Source organism: Homalodisca vitripennis, chromosome 7, assembly GCF_021130785.1.
Source record: "Homalodisca vitripennis isolate AUS2020 chromosome 7, UT_GWSS_2.1, whole genome shotgun sequence".
Classification (NCBI taxonomy): Eukaryota; Metazoa; Arthropoda; class Insecta; order Hemiptera; family Cicadellidae; genus Homalodisca; species Homalodisca vitripennis.
In genome coordinates this window covers 61182262-61202412 of record NC_060213.1, presented here as the reverse complement: position 1 = coordinate 61202412, position 20151 = coordinate 61182262, and the positions used below count along the sequence as shown (strand labels likewise).

At 36.0% G+C, this 20151-nt stretch overlaps 2 protein-coding genes across 4 annotated transcripts in view; both read left to right on the top strand.

Annotated features, from left to right (window-relative positions):
• The window catches only part of LOC124365909 (nucleolar and coiled-body phosphoprotein 1-like), a 105063-nt gene extending 92153 nt beyond the window's left edge, over positions 1-12910 (top strand). Inside the window, exons 7-11 of the mRNA XM_046822030.1 lie at positions 2831-3001; positions 6813-7121; positions 8460-8659; positions 11059-11221; positions 12722-12910. Coding sequence (XP_046677986.1) covers positions 2831-3001; positions 6813-7121; positions 8460-8659; positions 11059-11221; positions 12722-12910 — 1032 coding nt within the window. The remainder of the gene's footprint in view (positions 1-2830; positions 3002-6812; positions 7122-8459; positions 8660-11058; positions 11222-12721) is intronic.
• Positions 12911-12941: 31 nt separating this feature from the next.
• The window catches only part of LOC124365907 (histone-lysine N-methyltransferase ASH1L), a 32120-nt gene continuing 24910 nt past the window's right edge, over positions 12942-20151 (top strand). For all 3 annotated transcript variants that reach the window (XM_046822028.1, XM_046822029.1, XM_046822027.1), the window contains exons 1-3: positions 12942-13760; positions 15111-17593; positions 18976-19074. In XM_046822028.1, coding sequence (XP_046677984.1) covers positions 12942-13760; positions 15111-17593; positions 18976-19074 — 3401 coding nt within the window. The remainder of the gene's footprint in view (positions 13761-15110; positions 17594-18975; positions 19075-20151) is intronic.

The window sequence follows — 20151 nt, the reverse complement described above, 5'->3', positions numbered from 1 at the left end:
CATGACAAATTACACGATTGATCAGCACGTTCAGATGATTAAACTTTATTATCAAAATGAGGGTTCACAAAACGTTACGTGCGTTGCGACCATTTTACGGCAGACGCAGAGGCCCTTCAAAGTCAACTTTTCTACGTTTGGTAGCTAAATTCGAGAAGACCAGTTCGGTAAACAACCACACACAGACGTCAAAGGAACAGCAGATCTATCGAGAACGTCGCTGCTGTTCGTGAAAGTGTGCAGAGGAACCCGAGGCAGTCAATTTCTCGCTGTTCATAAGAACTCGGCCTTTCACAAACTTCAAAGTGGTGAATTTTGTGTCTGAATTTAGGCCTGCATCCATAAAAAATCCCACTGACCCAGCAGCTCAATGTTTATGACCATAGACAACACCTTTTGTTCGCCGAGTGGACTTTGGAGCGTTTGGAAGAGGACCCTAATTGTGGCCGAAAAATTATCTTCAGCGATGCAGCACATTTCTGGATGAATGGCTATGTTAACAAGCATAATTGCCATATATTGGACAACGCCAACCCACATGAGGTTCACCAGGTAGTGATACATCCACAAAAAGATTACTGTTTGGTGCGGATGTTGGGCTGTCGTGATTGGTCCGTATTTTTTTGAAAACAATGTTGGTGAGGCCATTACTGTAAATGGCGAGGGCTACAGAACGATGATAACAGATTTATTTTGGCCGAAATTCAACGATATGGACGTAAACGACATGTGGTTTCAGCAGGACGGCGTTACGTGCCACACAGGGAACAACAACATGACGCCCTTAGACTTTTTTTTTTTGGAGTTTTCTAAAGTTGCAGGTCTATACCAATAGGCCTCAATCAACCGATGAACTTAAGATCAACATAACCCAAGTCATCGCTCCAATTCAACTGGATTTATGTGGCAGAGTAATTGAAAATTAGATCACTCGAATCCATACCATTGTGAAACAACGCAGTGGACATTTGAGCAATGTCGTATTCCATACATAATGGCATACATGGGCATGTGAAAAATAAATTTCGTTAATATATCATACATAGCTTGTTTTATTTCATCTCAACATCTACCCGCCCAAAATGAAAAACCCTTTAGATGGTATGTTAAAAAGATGTGATACATTTTGGGTGATCTGAAGATGAAATTTCAAAGGTAAGTGTTAGATAAGATAAAATGAAATGAATGTTTAGACACACTGGACTTCACCAATATAAAACTAATGGAACTGGTCAAGAAGAAAACCTCAAATGCCATAATTGGGCAACTTCGTGAGAAGAATATCGTGGTCGATCACATAAAAAGCATTGCTCAGATCGCTAAACAACCCAAGAGTGTGCTTGAGGACAGAACATGTGTAAAGGGGATAGCAGACGAAGTATTGAACTTGTACCCAAACCTAAATTGTTGGTTTGATAGAATATTGCAATTTTCAAGGAAAAATTAAATTCTGTTAGAGAATGTATTCTTTTACAGAATCCTTTCAAAGAACTAGTATAAATTACTGTTACAATATTAGTTTGTAGGATCTTTATCTAATTTATTTTTACCATTTTTGAGTATGGAAATAGTTTTTTGTAATCTGGAGATCTATGGCGAAAGTACCTTCAGATATGAAATAGACGTGTTAAAATTGGTACAAGTTCAATACAAAATTCTGATAATAACTGTCAAAAGACAGAATATCTCTTAAGAAAAGCTATTGTTTAGGCGCTTAATAGAAAGGAAAGTTTCAGAAATGTTGATATTTGTAGGACCGTAATCAAACCGTAAGACCATCACAGGAAAATGCCAGATAGAGGGGTTTGACTGGAGCTGTATATACATAGCACAGATAGCTTTTATTAGGATAAAAGCTATCTGTGCTATGTCCTGTGTGATGTCGTGCCGGAATCTCCAGCTCACACATGGAACTGCTCTGAGAAGACCTACAACCTTTAATGACTTGTCATGTTGTTTTCACAGAATTTTGACTTAAATTTTTGTACCTGCCTGTGTAGATCCTCTATACACACATATTATGTAAGCAATATGGGATTGATCGTGTTTCTTTAGAACTGATGAACTGCATAAACAAGACTGTCTTTTAATGGCATAAATTCCAGAATTGATACGATTAATTATCCGTTCAATGTGCAAACCCCACCTAAGGTTGTTGTAAAAAAGTTAAGGAATGTATTATTTTACCAGATGAAGTTAGGGAAGAAGTCCTATCTAACACTTAACCCGGGACCAACGGCTTAGTGGTGACTTTCGAACCACCGCCAATAGTTGGGCAGGCGGACCGCTTTGTATGGATAGCAGCCATGCTTGATGTTGCTTGATTTGGTTATCTTGTAATAACTACCATACCTGCTACGCTATGCCATTGGCCATTGGTTAAACCTAGGGAATTTCATATAGATTTTAGAACAAAATTTCTGTCACATTTATTTCTATTCTTTACTTGGAGGAACACATGTACTAGTTCGTGCTGATGATATCAACTCATAATTTTCTTCATGGCCTATGTATCAGTCAGTGGTGTCTGGCTTGTAATCAACACATTTAGTTGGTTTCAGTGTTTATTGTTGTTTTCCTAAGAATCGTTTCTTAAAATTGTTAACCATAAGTCATAGCTCTATGTCTTAAACTAGTACTGAGTATGATATTGTTGTAAGTTTAGTAAACTAAAGGATTTTAGGTGAAATTATAAGAAATGCCAGCGTAATATATTTAAAAACTTTAACTCATTAACGACTAAAGAAACGATTACTTTTGATTTAGCGTTTTAGTGTCAGGAAATTTCACCTTATTTCTCTTGACTAGAAGATTATGTGTAATGTTCCAGGTGATCAATGGAGCCCGCAGCGGAGCGGTGGATAGCTGTGACTCTGATGATGAAGAGGATGAGGAGACAGATGGGCGTGAGGGGGAGGGGGAGGGTGGGGATGACATCACACAGCTGGCCCAGCAACTGGGCGAGCCTGAGGCCAACATACCCATCTCTGAGCAGCTTCAGGTGAGCACCTCGAGATCTCTGTTTAGAGCAGGTAGCACGAAGAAGTCTGACAACAGTAGATTCCGTCATACAAATATTTTTAACATACAATGAAGAACACATAAAAGAACTTTACCTCAGGAGGTGAAGAGTCGACCCAACTTCATCGGATCATTTACGGAATCTGCTTTTTCATCATTCTGCCACTTGATGACCAGAAGCACTTTGTTAGTAACAATTACAAGGAAGGTAACCAATAATTGTTATCATTTTATCTTAATTTTTTTTAGACAAGTGATATATTTTGTTTCTTTATTATTTTTACTTGTAGTGTAATTTAGCTAAAATTAGCTCTAGGTCAGGCAATTACTTAAATCTAAATAGGAGAATCAAAGAATTCATTGAGGTAGTGATGGGGAAGTACACACCCAGCTGTTTTAAACAAAGTAAGCCAAACAACACGGATGCTTCCTGGAGGAACAATCACCTCACCTGTCAGGAATCTGAAAGGAAGTACATAGTTTACACAACCGAGCCACGAAGTACTGCAGTAGAAGTCAATGTAACTTCATGTGACTGTAATGTTTAGGAAGGGTACAGAGATATCTAGTGCTTTGGAAATTAGAGAATGACCCAGAGAATAAGAACCAGAAATCTGTATTGTCTCTTCACTATATACCGTAACCATGGAGAAAGGTTGGTGTAACATTCATTCCTGAGGCTGAGAAGAAAGATAACCCTCAACAATATTGTTTGAGTAATTTACCTGTCTGAGCACTGCATTTGCAGTAAAGAAAATCAGGAAAAGAAGAAGATAACCAAGAAAGGAATACTTGAAGCAGCAGTCCAGCACTTTTTAGGCAAGCAAAAAAACAAAAACAAAGAAAAATAAAAAAAACTGGTAACTATATCAAGCAAGGCGAGCAGAGAAGATTATTTTCGGCAGTGCTATAGACCGATATCCCTTTATAGCCTTAAACCCAACATACATAACACTGTTGATCTTGCCAGGTAATGGTTCAAATAAATTCCCAGATGATTTTTGAGTTGAACGCTTAAAAATTCCAACCCCTACAAGTTGCCTATTGAAAAGAGAAATTGCATGTTACACTAAGAACTTTTGAAGTTACTTTTGAATAAATCTATGTGTTCAGAGTCTAGAGAACATCAGCTAGAAATAGTTAATAATTAGGAATGAATGCCTAAAGGTACTTTGTAGGCTAACTGTTATGAAAGTTAACTGCTAATTGAAAATCAAAAGGTTTCAATAGCTTATGAAAGTAAGAATTTTTTTGTAAACCGTTCTCTTGTAATAGATTGATTGGTATTAAGGTTAAGTGGAAGAGAGGACTTCATAGTGTTAACTCCACCCTTCAATACAATTACTTTTCAATTCTATTAGGCATCAATTTTTGTGATTGGAACACGTATGGTACGGTTTGATGGAAAGTCAATTGATTGATCCTCTCATTTTTGTAGAAAGACCAATAAACAGGGACTTATACTGAGACAGAATGTCTTCACCCCAAGTAGAAGATGGATAAAGGGCTTGTCACTCGTTTTTCAGGAACGTGGATAGGCAGGGCTGGCCAATATCTTGGTTTCTACGAAATCCGGATATAAGATTCATGACGTTAACTGAGAGTTAACAACTGCTATTTTGATGTAAACCTAGCGAGAAGTGGAAATCGTCTAGGCATATGTAGGGTAACAAGACGAATGTATGTTAAAGTTAACTAACATTAGGAGATAGTTAAACCCCTTGGTGGCCAGCGTCCTATTTATTAGACCAACAAGGTCCAGCCGAAGAATACCAATGTCTGATTGGTTAGACAACCGAGGTTCAAATGGAAACCACTATTGTCCGATTGATCAAAAACATTTATTTAGTAACTTTCAAAGTTTGTTTGGACTCTTTTGAACTTTTATTGAAGTAAATAAGCTATTTGTTTTTAATTAACGAAATTGTTCTCTATGCATTAGAGAAAAAACTGCCTAAAGCAGTAACAAGATACTGTTTTTTATTTAATTTAATTGTAAGAAAAGTGTCCACACATTATCCCGTCGTAAATGTGCGTTTTAAAAAGTGATTTTATAAATATACATACATACATTTTATATACATATATAAATCTGGACAATCGGGATCTTCAAACCCACAAAACTTGAAATTCCTGTTACTTTTTGAACACACCTCGTATTAACAGTTTAAAATAATAACACTTAAAATTTGAACTATGTAAAATGAATGTTTGGAAATTTTGTGAAGAGTATTATATTTAATAACTCAGTATTTAAAATATAATAAATATGTTTGTGACATTGGAAAATAAATGTTAAGCACCGATTTGTTAATATAAAATGTCATGAAAAACAAGTTTTTAATGAGTGTAATATTTAGTCAATTAATATATAATTAGATATATTTAATAGTACATAAAGTTTGCTACAAAACAAGATAAAAATAACTCAATTTGCCTAAAAACTAAGGCCAGTACATAATAGTGAAACATAATGTACTGTAAAAGCGTTAAAGTAGGCTTTGGCAGTTTCTGGTAGATGGCGGTCTCGTGTGCTTGTGTCGAAAGGGTTAAGGTAATCTCTTCCATTGTTTGCACTTGTTTATGAAGTTTTCATTAATTTCGTCTATTAAGTGTTATATAAAATTAGGAGTTCTTTTTCAAATACCCGTGTTGTATGCTGGAAGTTAATAACGTTATACTAAATCTAAATTAATGCCGACTGTTCTAAATACTGATTTTTAAAGGATTACAAGTACTTAGCCGAAAGCTGAGGCAATAATAATATCTAATACTATTGGCATTTAACAGCTCTTTGGGAAATTATAAAACCGGTACTTTATTTAATAAATGTTATCCGTTAAATTACTTATCAGATAAATGTAATAACATACTATCGTTTGGTTGTATGCTATTTATATTTGTTGTAGTAACTTCAATTTACAGATCACTCAGTGAAGACTTTTGACTAATGTAACCTTGAAGCCATCGGTAAGAAGTTGTTTATCTTCGCTCAAGGTTGTTTCCTCCTTCTTTGTTTCACAACTTAATAGACTGACAGTATTTAAACTGTGTTTCTAATGTTTATAAACATAAATGTTTCATCCTGTCAGTCTAGCTGGAGAAGAAAGAATAGGCTGTATATGCCTCTGTTTTCCTTCCATTCATGAAAAAATGTACATTCAGTATTTTAAATAAAAACTGTGACTCCTGACGATAAGACAAGATGACCGTTATGTGTATAACGCTATTTCTACTTATGAACTTAACAATGTATAAGACTAGTAAATATCCCTTGTCTTGCCTGAGCCTGAATCACTTAACATTTCCTTTGTTACATCTTATTTCTTTTAAACAGGAATGTAAGAGACATTTTACTACAATTTGAAATGGTAGGCTAATTAAAATAAATTATTTCATTGTATCACCATTTTATTTTAAGTTTCTGTGCATATTTAGTAGTATATTGAAGGGGGAAAGAAACAATTACAAAGTCACCCTCATAAAGTTCCTACTGACAACATTCGTTCTACTGCCTTCAATAAATGATCATATAAATTTTCATTGTGTCATAAGCATTTATTGAGGAGCGACCATGTCATTAAAGACAGATTAAAGCATACAACAGGTTGTAGCTACCCCAAAGGTAATCATGACTAATGCAAATCCTACGTTACTAACTGGATTTATCTTTATATCTTTGTATCATCCATATAATACAGTAAATTTTGAAGCTTTTACTCTCCAGGCTTCAAGGAGTTATTCCTGGCAAATGTATTCATTTGAATTAATTAATAAATTTCTGTTGTCAGGTGATCAACCAGGAGGACTTGGCAGCGATACTTCCCGATGTGGTGGGCGGGGCTCCGTTGTTCGACGGGTTCGAGGATGTGAGCAGTGGTGAGGGACGAGGTGCAGCAGGAGGGAAGGGAGGGGCGGCACCTCGTCCTGGAGTGGGGACTGGGCAGGAGAGCAGCTCGGACATGGAACTACTACCCGAGCAAGAGCAGATTGTGAGTGAGGCCATCAAACGGATAGACCTGGACTCGGAGGGTCCAGGAGACGAGGAGGAGGCGAGGCACCAGAGCAGTGCATCAGGCGATGATGATGAACATGACGAGGTGTGTTTGATGCTTACAAAGTAGCTACTTCTCACCTTGTCTTGACATTAGATCTGCCAATTAATTACTCATGCAGTCACGAGATGGGACTTTTCAGTTACAGAAAGCTTAAGTAAAACACTGAAAATATAGTTGATTACAATCACAAATCAATAATTTTAAGTTGATTTGCTCTGTTGAGTGAAAGACCGATTGTAAGTACAACTTGAATTTAAATACTCAACACAGTATTGTTTTAAAATATTTAAAGTTTTTGTTTTTTTTAATCGAGATTTTGGCAGTGAAATTAACATATCTTTTCATATGATGGTAATTTAAAATCCTGAAGTTTTATTTGTAAACAAATTATGTTTTATTTTGCAACCTTTAAATGATTTTTTTTTAAATTCATTTCCTCTATTAGTTTCAAATTTAAATTAATATTAATATTGACATGAAATAGGCTATTCGTTTAATTTGATACTCCGCTTGACTATACTGTATCAATATTTGAAATTGTCATAGTTTCAGAATGTTAGTTATTGGTTCCCAATCCTTAAAAGAAAAAGTACTATTCTATTGAACTTTAACCAATTTGTTAAAAGTTTGTTTACAATGTTTCTTCAATTGGCCAATATGGAGAATTTGTGTCAGTATAGATTGAAAGGTTAATCTGACAAGTCTCTTTTACCCTCCTGTTTTAAACATCATGAACAAGAATTTATAATCAGCTATGTTTATGGATGATGTACTCTACAAGGAAACAGGATTTATCATGTTTTGGGAATGCACATTGATTTGTAAGTTAACCTGAACTGATGGTATTGACACTCTGTACTAGAGTTGCCTCTGGCATTTGTGTTGCATGTAATTTGGCACAGCATTGCTCCCTTGATATCATAAAATAGCCTATTTTACTCAAACATGTCATTATAGGGTGTGAGACTACGGGGAGGTTGTGCCAAGTACTGACTGGATAGGGTGTGTAGTCTCCCATTAAAGCCGATTTGAATCATGCTGGAACTAAATTTCAGTATTGTGTAGAGATGCGTTGAGGAAACTAAAACTGATGATTTTACCCTGTCTAATAATTGTCTTTTCTTCTAAATTTGGAATGTGGAAAAGCATTGATTGACTACAGTTTTTTAATTTTGTACTGGGTTTAATACATTTTTAATCAAAGTATAAAACTTGGTACTGGTAATTCTATCCTACTTTGAACCATGGAGACGGCAAATAATTCTAGCAATTTGGGCTAGAAGAAAATAATAGTTTTCATTACAAATAGGTTTAAAATTATTTGAAAATTGTTTTGAAATCCTATAGCTAATGGTAATGGTAATGTGATGATGTTGTCAGGTCGGGTACTCTTCAACTCTGCTGGAACAGTTTGTGGAGAAGACAGAGCAGTTATCCAAGTCTAAGTGCCCCAAGGTGACGCCCTCCCCCAGTCGAGAGGTGGCGGCCACTGTGCCTGCACTGCGGAGACGGCGGGGCAGGCCTCCCAAGAACTCTAAGGCACCTCAAAACAACACAACCTCCAATGATCCACAGAACAGGTAAATTCTTCAGTTGATACACTCTATGATTTTAAACTTTAAAAATTTTTGAAAAATAATATGAGTAAAGTATCCTAAACTTTCTGTTGTAATGCTGATTAGAACTTTTGTTATATGATAATTGCTCTGTCAGTGTTATTTATCTTGGGTCAGAAGTTTTGTTGCAGTAAGGTCTGTTGATGGAAGTAGCTATCTCTTTCAAGATGAAACAGTGACCTCTCAGACACCTTTCGCAGTGATCCCTCTCATACCCATATTGTCCATAAAAATAAAAGTTGCTCCATTTAACATCTTTAGTTGATTTGTATTAACCTTCAAGCATGGTTGCACAAATTTTGTATAAATATTCAATCTATTTGGAAAATTTAGTGATATTCCGGGGAGGGGGGAAGCTTGGGACCAATTGAACATTTTATTCTTGCTTTTTAAATTTTAAAATCCCTCATAAACTAACTGATTCACTGACACAACACCATATTTGTAAGTTGTTAATGTTTTCTGGAATAAGCAAATTTGTCTGTTATATGCTGCATTTTTTGTTGTGTTAATTTTAACAGCATTCTTCATAAGCACGAAGCAAAATTTCAGTCAGCACTGTTCTCTTAAATCATTCTTGACAAACAATAATTGTCTTACGGCTCAGATGCATAATTTGAGCAAATTCTCCCGACACATAGGCTACTGGCTGTTACCTGTGGATTAAAAAGAACATTTTCTATTTCGCCATTTGTAGTGCTTTTAAGTTTAAGATACGTAAGTAAAATACTTAAATTTTTCAATCAAGTTAAGTTCATAACTACTTCTGTCATAACATCCACATTGAAAATTAAATGAGGTGATTGAAGAACAAATGCAATAGTGAACATAACTAAGTACTAGGATATTCATATGCTAAAAAACACAATTTGGCATGTGAAGAAATGCTGGTCAAACACAAATGATTGTGGTACATATCACCAATTTAATTAGCACAAAATACAAGGATTATCTTAATATCTGAGTTGAACTTTTGGTAAGAACACAAATCACTTGACGGCAATCATAATTCGATTCCCTTTAAAAGTAATACCATCCAGAAGCCACTACTATTGTCCAAAGCTTCTCCCACTTTCGGATATTTTCCATGAACTCATCTTACAGAATGGCTCACAAATCCCTTGTTGCATTTTATGTGATTTGTTCCTCATCTTCAAATCTTTCTCTTTTGGAGGACTTTGAATGTTGGGAACAGCCAGTAATCACATGAAGTTGTATTAGAACTGTTAGAAATGTGGTTGATACTGAATATGATCTGCTGAATGAGCTGGTGTTATGTCGATGGCAACCAGTTCACAGCTCAGGCCGTTTCCTTCCTACAGCATCCTCATAGCCTTCGGGACTATCTGAACTTCCATACAGTCAGTTTATATTGAATTATGATCTACTGTATGAGCTTAAAACTACGTTGATGGCAACTAGTTCACAGCTCAGGCCGTTTCCTTCCTACAGCATCCTCATAGCCTTCGGGACTATCTGAACTTCCATACAGTCAGTTTATATTGAATTATGATCTACTGTATGAGCTTGAACTACGTTGATGGCAACTAGTTCACAGCTCAGGCCGTTTCCTTCCTACAGCATCCTCGTAGCCTTCGGGACTATCTGAACTTCCATACAGTCAGTTTATATTGAATTATGATCTACTGTATGAGCTTGAACTACGTTGATGGCAACTAGTTCACAGCTCAGGCCATTTCCTTCGCCACTGCATCCTCGGCCGTTGCAGGTCTGCCAGATCATGTGTAACTGTTCACTAAAATTTGGCTACCTATTTGAGTATTACTCATATAATTGTCACCAAAGGCTCTGTGTATCTTAGGAATTGCCTCTGATACAGAATAGCCAAGTTTCTGGCTCTTGTTCAAAACGTTCTGTCACAGTTAGTGCTGCACAAGACATCTAATAACATTTGGAAAGACTGCTGTGACTCATTGACTGAGCGGAATGACCGGTGGGAGTCTTGGATGTGTTCCACCTTCACCCCCATATCTGGTCTGAGACGGTTGCTAAACAATCGTCCAGCAAAGGGAGGTCGGATACTTTTTTGACAAACGTCATATAAATTGATCTCAATAAAAACTATCATGACACAACTGTTAGTATAAGTAGGTCAATGTGTAACCAACTCGTTGGATTGTTTCTTTGTTTTTTATCGTAATGTTACATCAACTGTTTCACACTGTTTAGTATAATATCCAATTATTATTATTATTATTATTGCACTGCAGTCAACATTTTATTACAATTAACGATTTGAGCCATACATTTTGTGTCAGTTGTTTTTATTCATTCAATTGAACTATCTTATATATTGTCCTAAATTCTACACAAATAATGTAATATTACTAATTATGTAACAGATTGGTGATGCCCGAGTTGGATTACATGCGGCTGGACTGCTCTGTGTCCAATGTTTCCCCAGACAGTGGGATCCAGTCAGTAGCCGGCTCCCCCTCTCACCAGTGCTCCCCCGCCTGGCACCCTCCCGCCCACTCACCTGCCCCACCACCTAAACAACACACAGTGAGTATCCTATCTGTAGCGTCAGATATGCGGTTGACCGCTAAGTATATCTGTCTTGAAACATAACAATATATCGGACAGTGCATGAAAATATCACTATGGGTGACGACAAAACAGCCTGGCTTCTAACAACAGTCACTTATGGCGTGTTTGTTGCATTACACTCACAAAAGAAATTTGGTAGTCAGACATTATGATTTTTATACCATACTAAAGTTCCTCGTAAAAAAAATTAAAGCTTCCATTGAACTACTTTTTGTTTAAGATGGATTTATACCAAAAAAGTAAATATGGCATATGTATTTTTCATAGTGAATTATGAAAAATTTTCATTTTTATAATGTACTTTGAAACAGTACTGTGGATAATCACTAGTTCCTAGTGTATTTACTTCTAAAAATAAACAAACATGTGCTTGGCCGCTTTAAGAATGCATATAATAACTGAGTTTTAATTCCTCAGTTTGATGTGAAAAACTTCTTGTGGCAATGATGTTAACTAGTTGTACCTGTAGCATTTCTTTCTCAACAAGAATATATGTTTCAAATTATTTACAAATACCTACATCTTATATAAATTTCATTGTGAATGTTGTTTACACTGTTTCTGTAACATGACTAGTCACTAGTGTTTTCCTTTGAGTCATTATTGATGCTAATTTAATGTAAAAAAATTATATAAATATTTTTCTTGTGAATTGTACTAATTAGTGATATTTTTCGTAATGAACTGAGTTTGTCTATGTATAACTATCAATCATTTGAAATACCCTTTTTTCACTAACTAAAAGTTTATTATTTTCTTTTAAAATGAAGAACAAATTTGAAAATGTGTCACTTGTTTTTCATCTCTGCATAGATTTGGTATATTTTGATGTATCACAGCTTCTTTATTAATTGTTTATTAATCGCTAATTTTCCAATTACCTTTTAGACCTATTCTTCTTTAGCAATGGAAAAGCTTCTAAAACTAAATAAATACTCCCTGTAATGTACTAAACAAGAAAATATGTAGTAGTTTATAAAGTATACTTTATTTTCAAAATTTACAATCTACATACCTTTAAATGATAGTGAGTACAAATACCAAAGTGTTGTCTGCCATTACAAGTTTTACAACTGCCAGATCTATTTTTAATGTTAACTATGCTTAAGAATGCAAGTACTAAAAGAATGCAGTTTCATTTTGTAAATATTAAAATTGATGTATAATACTTAATAATGTGGTGTTCAATAATATTATTGTATTCTAGGGTGAATGGTTTTGTTTAGTACAGTATGATATAAGGTTGTCATACTATTTCATTTGTCTTTCTACAATTAGTTTCTATAAAAACGTACGGAGAAGATTGTATGTGTAATACAATTTTTCAATATTAGCCTCCCAAATTTGTAAGAAACGATTTTAAATATTATTGTTTGCTTACTGTAGTGCTCAAACATTTAGTAAATGTTATTTTCTTCCATATTTGATTTATTGTTTTTTTTTTTTTTGTTTTAGGAGAAAATCTCAAAGCTTTATGCAACGACAGCAGACCTGCTGGGTGAGATTGGTGGAAAGCGAGGGCCTGGTAGGCCGAAGGGATCAGGCAGGAGAAAGAGGAGGAAACTGATCAACCCAGAGATGCTACTGAACAAGGAAGAACTGAGGCACGCAAGAGATGTGCTTAAAAGTGCCACCCTTCTATAGACACGCACCAAACCAGAAGACAGTTGTGAACATGGTAGAAAGCAATGACGAACTGCCGAAGTTGCCAGGTATGGTACCGGGGAAGCGGGGACCAGGTAGACCCAAGAAGACACCACCTACTCTAGAGCCTATGCTGCCTCTTGGCAGCGGAAAAAACAAGAAACCCTTAAGTGGTCTAGGAACCAAGGGCAAGGACAGAGGAGAGGATAGACTGGCTTACACGGCAAGACATGATCCACATTTAAAGAGCAGTGGAAGTCTTCTACATGACATCTGTGAGAGGGTCAGCAAACGTTTGGATATTCCATTGCCATTAGCGAGGGTACCCAAGTCCCTTAGTGAGAAAATTGGTTCATCAAGTTGCAAAAGTCCGTTGTCGGACGCCAAAGTGAGCCTCAGACATAAACTAGGAGCCAGTCTGGAGAAGCGTAAGAAAGGACGAAGAAAGATAACGATGCAGGGTCGGTCACTAGCTTTGTCCAAGGGCCTAATGAAAGTCAGACAGCACAAACACAAAAAGAGAAAGAAAATTAGGAAGAATCTGAATAGCCTTGACCCAAGGTTCGTGATGGATCTTGAGAAACTCATCCAGGATTTCAGCAAGATGTGTAAAATTAATACTGAAGCAGTTCAAACTAAGAGTTCTGACAATCCTCCCATGTTGCCGTCAATATTCAGGGTTAAACGGATTGTGAAAAAGAGGAAGGGCAGTGAACGAGACAGAGATTCTGGGCCCGAGGCGGATACTGCCAAGGAAAGAACACCAACACAGGGTAGTGCCACAAACACCACTGTGACACCTTCAGTTGTCAAGCGACGTCCTAAGAAAAGTACTGTTGAAACAACTAAGGTAATTTAAATGACACAGTTCAGATACTACAGTGGAACCTCGATATATCGAATGTAAAATGGAAATACAAAACTTTGATATATCGAGAATTTCGATGTAATGAGGTTCGATATATCAAGGCTGTTTGGGGCAGCCTTTAATATAAAGAGGTACACAACAACTACAGTAATAATGTAGGCGTGATTATGAATATTTTATCGGGAAGTGAGTACACTTTACGGGTATGAAGTTATAACCAGGTTTGTACACAAATTTAAATTATTAATTTTAACAAAACATACAGCATTACAGTATAAATGGAAACATGAAATATTAATCTATTGAAAAAGTTATGTAAATAAAATACATTTGCCATCACACTTTTTATATGAAATACTGTCACAGTTGCAAATCTAACGCACACAGTTCACTAATTCACACAATCATGGTAATGAACTTAATTCCACTTGAATCATTGTAACGTCCAAATCAAACAGGGTGGAGTGGTGATTCACCACTGGCAACAACAGTCAACAAAGGAGTGTTGGTGGTGAGAGATTCATGTCTCGACATCAAATATATGGTACTGTACTTCGACACTGATAAACTGAAACTTCGGTATGTAGAGGTTAACAATAAGCAAAATTAAGGGTGAAAATATGATATGTTGAGGTTATTTACCTTCAACCTTCGATATTGATGTAAAATTAGCATTAAACTAAACAGCACTTTTAAGGGAATGACAAACTTCGATTTATTGAGGTTCAATATATCAAGGTTCCACTGTACTTGTGTTTGTTAAACATGTGTTTTAATTAAGATTTTATTTATGTTTAGAGTTTTGGGTATATTAGGCTCTCTCTTGTATTTATAAGTCCTATGTGGACTTATCAGTCTACAGTCAGAGCTATTGCAGCTTTTTCTGAGATTTACTTATTAATTTTTATTTTTCTTTATCACAATGTTTATCAAGTTCAAGCAATAGCAGTAATATTACCGATATTTACAATGAACATAGTAATAGTTATTATAAAGAAAACAAATATTTGGTAAAATATCAAACAAAACTTGAAAAACATGTTGTTTTTTTTTTACTTCTGATGTTTTAAAGAAATTTAAAATAGATATGATTGTTTACTCTGTATATATAATCAATATGCCACAATTAAGAACTGTCTGAAACTACACCAATTAAACCAAACACAGCAATAACAGAAATGCAAAGTTGCTTTGTAATACACTGAATAAGTTTTAACAGCTTAGATAAATTTATTAAAATCTTTAATATGCTGTCTAATAATCTTTAGGCAGAGTTTCAAACTTTTTTTACTAAATTATTCAGTTATGATTTGTAATTTATCTTTTTCGCAGAACCGAGACAGGCCAGAAGCGAACAATGAGCAACGGTTGCCTCTGAAGAAACGACATTACCACATCTCAGCCACCCCTGCAGTGCCTATGGAGCCAGCTGAGTCCCCTGACCTTGACAGTGCAGTGGAACCCTCCAAGCCTGTGAGCGCTAAGTCTGTCATCGTGAGTGTCTCAGAGAAAGTGAGTGATAAGATCCATCCAGCGGCAGGGGCCAAGTCTGGGAACAATAGCAGTAAAGTGGACAAACCGGATAATAAAGCTAAAGTCGACTTGCACAGGAACTCCATCGATGAAGCGATAGAAGCTACCATCACAAGGTATTCCCATGAATCTCGTTCAGTTATAGTGACGCCAAAGAAACGGCATCGACTGGAAATGGAGAAGAAAGGGTCTGGGACATCGCCAGTTGTCAGGAACCTCTCAGGAAGTAAGAGTGAAGTTAGTTCTGTTGGAAGCCCACAACCTACGAAGAGAGTGAGCTCAAGGAGTTCAAGTACTAACAATCAGTCGGTGCCGAGGACTGTGTCACCCTCCCCCACCCCTCCACAAAGTAAACGGTCTACATCTAAAGGGGCGAGTAAAACAGATCATCCAACTTTGGTTCCCAGGCAACGATCGGGATCTAGAGGTTCCTCTGCTGCTGTAAGTGAAGTGACAACACCAGCTGTGAGCAGTCAGGTTCAACCAGCGACAAAGAGGGCGAACACAAGGAGTGCAGATTCTAATGTCCAACCAGCAACACCTCCCACCAAGCGAGCCTCAAGGATGACATCTTCTGTTGAGAAACCTGAGGAGAAAGCTGTGAGTACTGCTCCAGTCGTTACGTCAGCCACGCAGGCCGTGCTGAACAAAAGAGCGGCTGCAAGAGAAAAAGCTGCTGCCTTGTCCGCTTCTGCTGAGTCAAAAAATATTACAACTCCTGCTCCTGAGTTAACAAAACCAATTCCTCAGAATGTTGGACTCCTCAGCACGAGATCAGCAGCTAAAATACCTCCCAATGCTCCTCTAATAACACCAATCCCACCTGCTGAAAATACTCTAAAATCAAGTCGTTTAAGGAACAAACCACCGGCAGGGGTTTTTGAGCCCTCTTCAAAAGCAGATGAACTGATGAGTCTTGTAGCCATTCCTCCTCCTCATGTCAACAACATGGATACTGTCTTATCTCAGCTCAGTGAAAAGTTGAAAAGCTATGAAGCCTCTGAACCTCTGTCTAAACCGATACTGAAATTAGATGAATCTCATAATGGTAGGAATAGGCCCAAAAGACTGAACGATTCAAGTGGTGATGAGGAGAAAAAAATGAAAAAGAGGAAAGTTATATGTGATGTCAGAGTTCATGTCACCAAACTCTCTCCTTCGGATCTAGTGTTGAAGAAAGTTATGGGTGTGGTAAAAGCAAAAATTAGGAGAAGGAATCGTATTAATCGTACTGGTTTTCCAATTAAAAAGAAAAAGAAGAAGAAACCATTGGAAATAATATCTACTAGTCTTTTAGAATTACCATCTATTAATGAATTAGAAAAGACAAAATGTCAAAATGAAATTAGGGATAATTTACAGGATTTACCTGCACCAGTTTTATGTATGAAAAAAGTAGATGATACAAAAGTCAAAGAGATTCCTGAAACACTTGTGGAAGAGGCCAAACCTCTGTGTGAAAGGATAGATAAAATTGTAGAAGAAATACCTTCAAATCAACGAATAAAGAGAGCAAGTGATTCAGTAAAACCTTTAATTACTCGATTAGCAAAGAAACTCGAAACACCCAAAGTAGTACTAAGAGAAACACACAGGACTATAATAAAAGAACCATCCAAAGGTTTAAATAAAGAAACATCCAAAGCATCGACTAAAGACACACACAAACCTTTGTTAAAAGAAAATTCCAAAGGTTTAGTGAAAGAAACCCTCAAAGTTTTAACTAAAGAAACTACGAAGGCTGTGAATAAGGAAGTACACAAGGCAATTGTTACAGAGAAAAATGAAGTTTCAGAAACAACTGAAGTTGAAGTTACTGAAACTTCAGGTGAAACTACAGAAGTATTCAAGGCTGCTGAAATCAAAGAAGTGCATAAGAATGAAGTTAAAGAAACGCCAAAGCTCGAAACAAAGGATGTGCCTAAGGCTGAAGTCAAGGAAATTTCAAAGACTGAAATCAAGGAATCGCCCAAAGTAGAAAACAAGATCAATAAAACTGAAGCAACCTTGAATACTGAAAAGCGAGACAAAACCACAGTGGAACTGAGGAAAAGTAGCAGAAGACTGATGATGCTCAAAGCAAGACAAAGAGTGGAGGCGAGCAAAAGGAGAAAGAGAAAATCGGGTCTGCCTCTGGTGCAAGGAATAATACCCAGAGAGAAGAGATCTCCTAGTCCTGAACTTCCTCCTCCTTCCCCAATGGAAATAATCCCACCAGAAGTGAGAGCCCTCCCATGCAAGCGATTGAGGCGAACTCGAGATGAATTAGATCGAGATGACAGGTTTGTGTTTCAGCATAAATCTTATCTAAAGTTTTTCATAATATTTCTAGATATATTTATTGGAATTGAAAATATTTTTAGTTTTCTGATTTATAGAAAGAAATTGATTATTTAAAGTTTAATAATCTTGCCAGATATTAAATATATTTAATTTGCAAATGTTATTTACTATACATTTTTAATTTTAATCCCGGCATAACTTGGTTCTTATCTTTTATAATCTTTATAGTTTTAAAACAGTAAAACATGGATAATTTTAATGTTTTTAATTTAGAATCTTGGGTTACATGAATATTTCTTCCAGTACCGAATATTTGCATTATGTATAGTATTAAAATAAGATGGTTCTATTGAAAACTGTGCTGATCGTTTCAAAATTTATATTTTTATCTTGCGTTATTTCAAGCTAGGATTCCTAAAAATGGATAAGGGACTACTAAAATGCTTTGTCGTGTATTGTAGTTGACTAACCACAGCTTTGTGTATGGGTGTATTGAGTATGATGTCACATGGTTTATAGGAAAACCCACCATAGTACTCTCCGAACCAGTTGAAGTTACAAGTTTTAGGAATGTAGACGTTATGAATGCATCTGTATCCCAACCTGCACATATCCTCTCTTCTGTTAACCCCTCTTCAAAGCTGTGCTGTCTTTGTTTAGCAATTATTCTCATGACTCATCGAAAGGAAACTGCTTTAGTTACAAAGTACAAGGTAGGAGTACATTACAACATGTTTTTGTAACAGGCTTTTACCTTGCAAAATTTCAAGTCCATAGCTCAATTTATTATTGACATGCACTTTAGAAAGACACACATAATCATGTATTTCTGTAGAAAAGAAATTTTTACATCCCTCAGGCAGACAAATAGAGAAATTGTGACAGTCTATTGAGTGATGGGCTTCAGTGGAGCTCAGCCAAATCCAATGGTTAGGTGGACATGTACCATATTATTGTCTATGTAGAAATAAAGTTTCTTGGAATATTTAAAGTCCATAGATGAAATCTTTCTTGAGATATTTTATGAGGTGTGTTACTATGTTACGTGTAAAATATCATATGTTTGTGTACTTCATTGCTTCAAATTTATTTACTCTGTAATTTTCTCATGGATTAACTACAATGGTTATAAGACCAATGTAAAAATATTCACTAACATTCAGCTAAATCTATACAGACTGACAGAAATGAAATTTTCCAGCCCCTCACTTGATAGGCTTCTTTAATAAAGCTGTCAAATAACAAAGCTAATAATTTTGTTTTATTGAAATTTTAGTTTCTTTTTAATTTAAGTAAGTTAAATGTAATTCTTCAATAGAAAAGCATTCATAAATATGGTTGTGTTAATTTTATAGAAGTGTGATAATCTACATTATTTTAGTGATGCTGATTCCACAAAATCCCGGAAGAAAAATCCTCCACGATGGCGTAAGAAGTATCTTTCTGCAGGACTTTTCTCTGACTGTTACAAAGAAGCCGAGTGAGTATTGCATCTCAGCCTTCTTAACTTTCAGGGTTGGTTCTAGTTTGTTTGGTCGTAACGTGTTCTTACTCCCAATGAAAATGTTCAGTATTTTTAGCAGTAGCCTATGCTAAAAGAGTGTTTTATTTATTTAAACATGCTTCAAACCAAAAAACCATGGTTTCAGAAAGATACCTAACATAACAAGTATTGCATGTACTCTAGGTTCGATTTTTTTTTACTAATTTTCTTAGCATCATTTCAAAATTCTTCTCTAAATATTTCTTCCTGATTCAGCCCCTTCCTGCTAACATATTTCTTGAGGTGAAAATTTCCTGTGATTATGCTTACTCTCTATAAGAAGTTAAGGATCTGCTCATGGAGAGAATATTAGATGCCTTCCTTTGGGAAGGTGAATAAACATCAAGATTAACACATTGACTATGACAGATGCCCTAGTGCGTTCTGGGTAGTTAAGAGAATTCAGTTTAGACTTGCAGTGAATGTGTTAATAACTCCACACATCCCCCATTAAGCTTACTCATTCTTTTAATTTAATATGTGTTCATTGTATATCCATTCAAATAACTCTAGAGATCTTTCCAATATAAAATAATTGAGGTTGAGTCATGTTTTATGCTGAACCTTCTAACACCAAGAACATTGGTGTTTTTGACCGAACAAACAACATCTTGGTAGCATTCCTGTACAAGTGTGGAGTTTAATACAGGTCCAGTGTTTTTAATGCTGCCTAGTTGTTAATGAAAGTATTTATTATATTGCCCCTATAGGTTATCAAGCACCCTTATTATTGTAGAGACTTCTATTTACAAAACCGGTAGAGCAAAGAACCATAGGGATTACATCTCCTTCCTACATGGCATCTCCTTCACAGCCCTCCAGCACCTTAGCCACTTTTATCTTTGAGCTATCATTAAACTATTCCAGCTCTGCTGGCAGAAGTTATGGGCTTTCTTTGGATCAAGCCTCTCTTGGCGAGGATTACTGCCTTAATGTGTTTGTTGAAGAAACACTTTTGAGGGATGACACTTAATAGGCAGAAATATGTGACTAAACTCTGTTTGCAACAAAGTC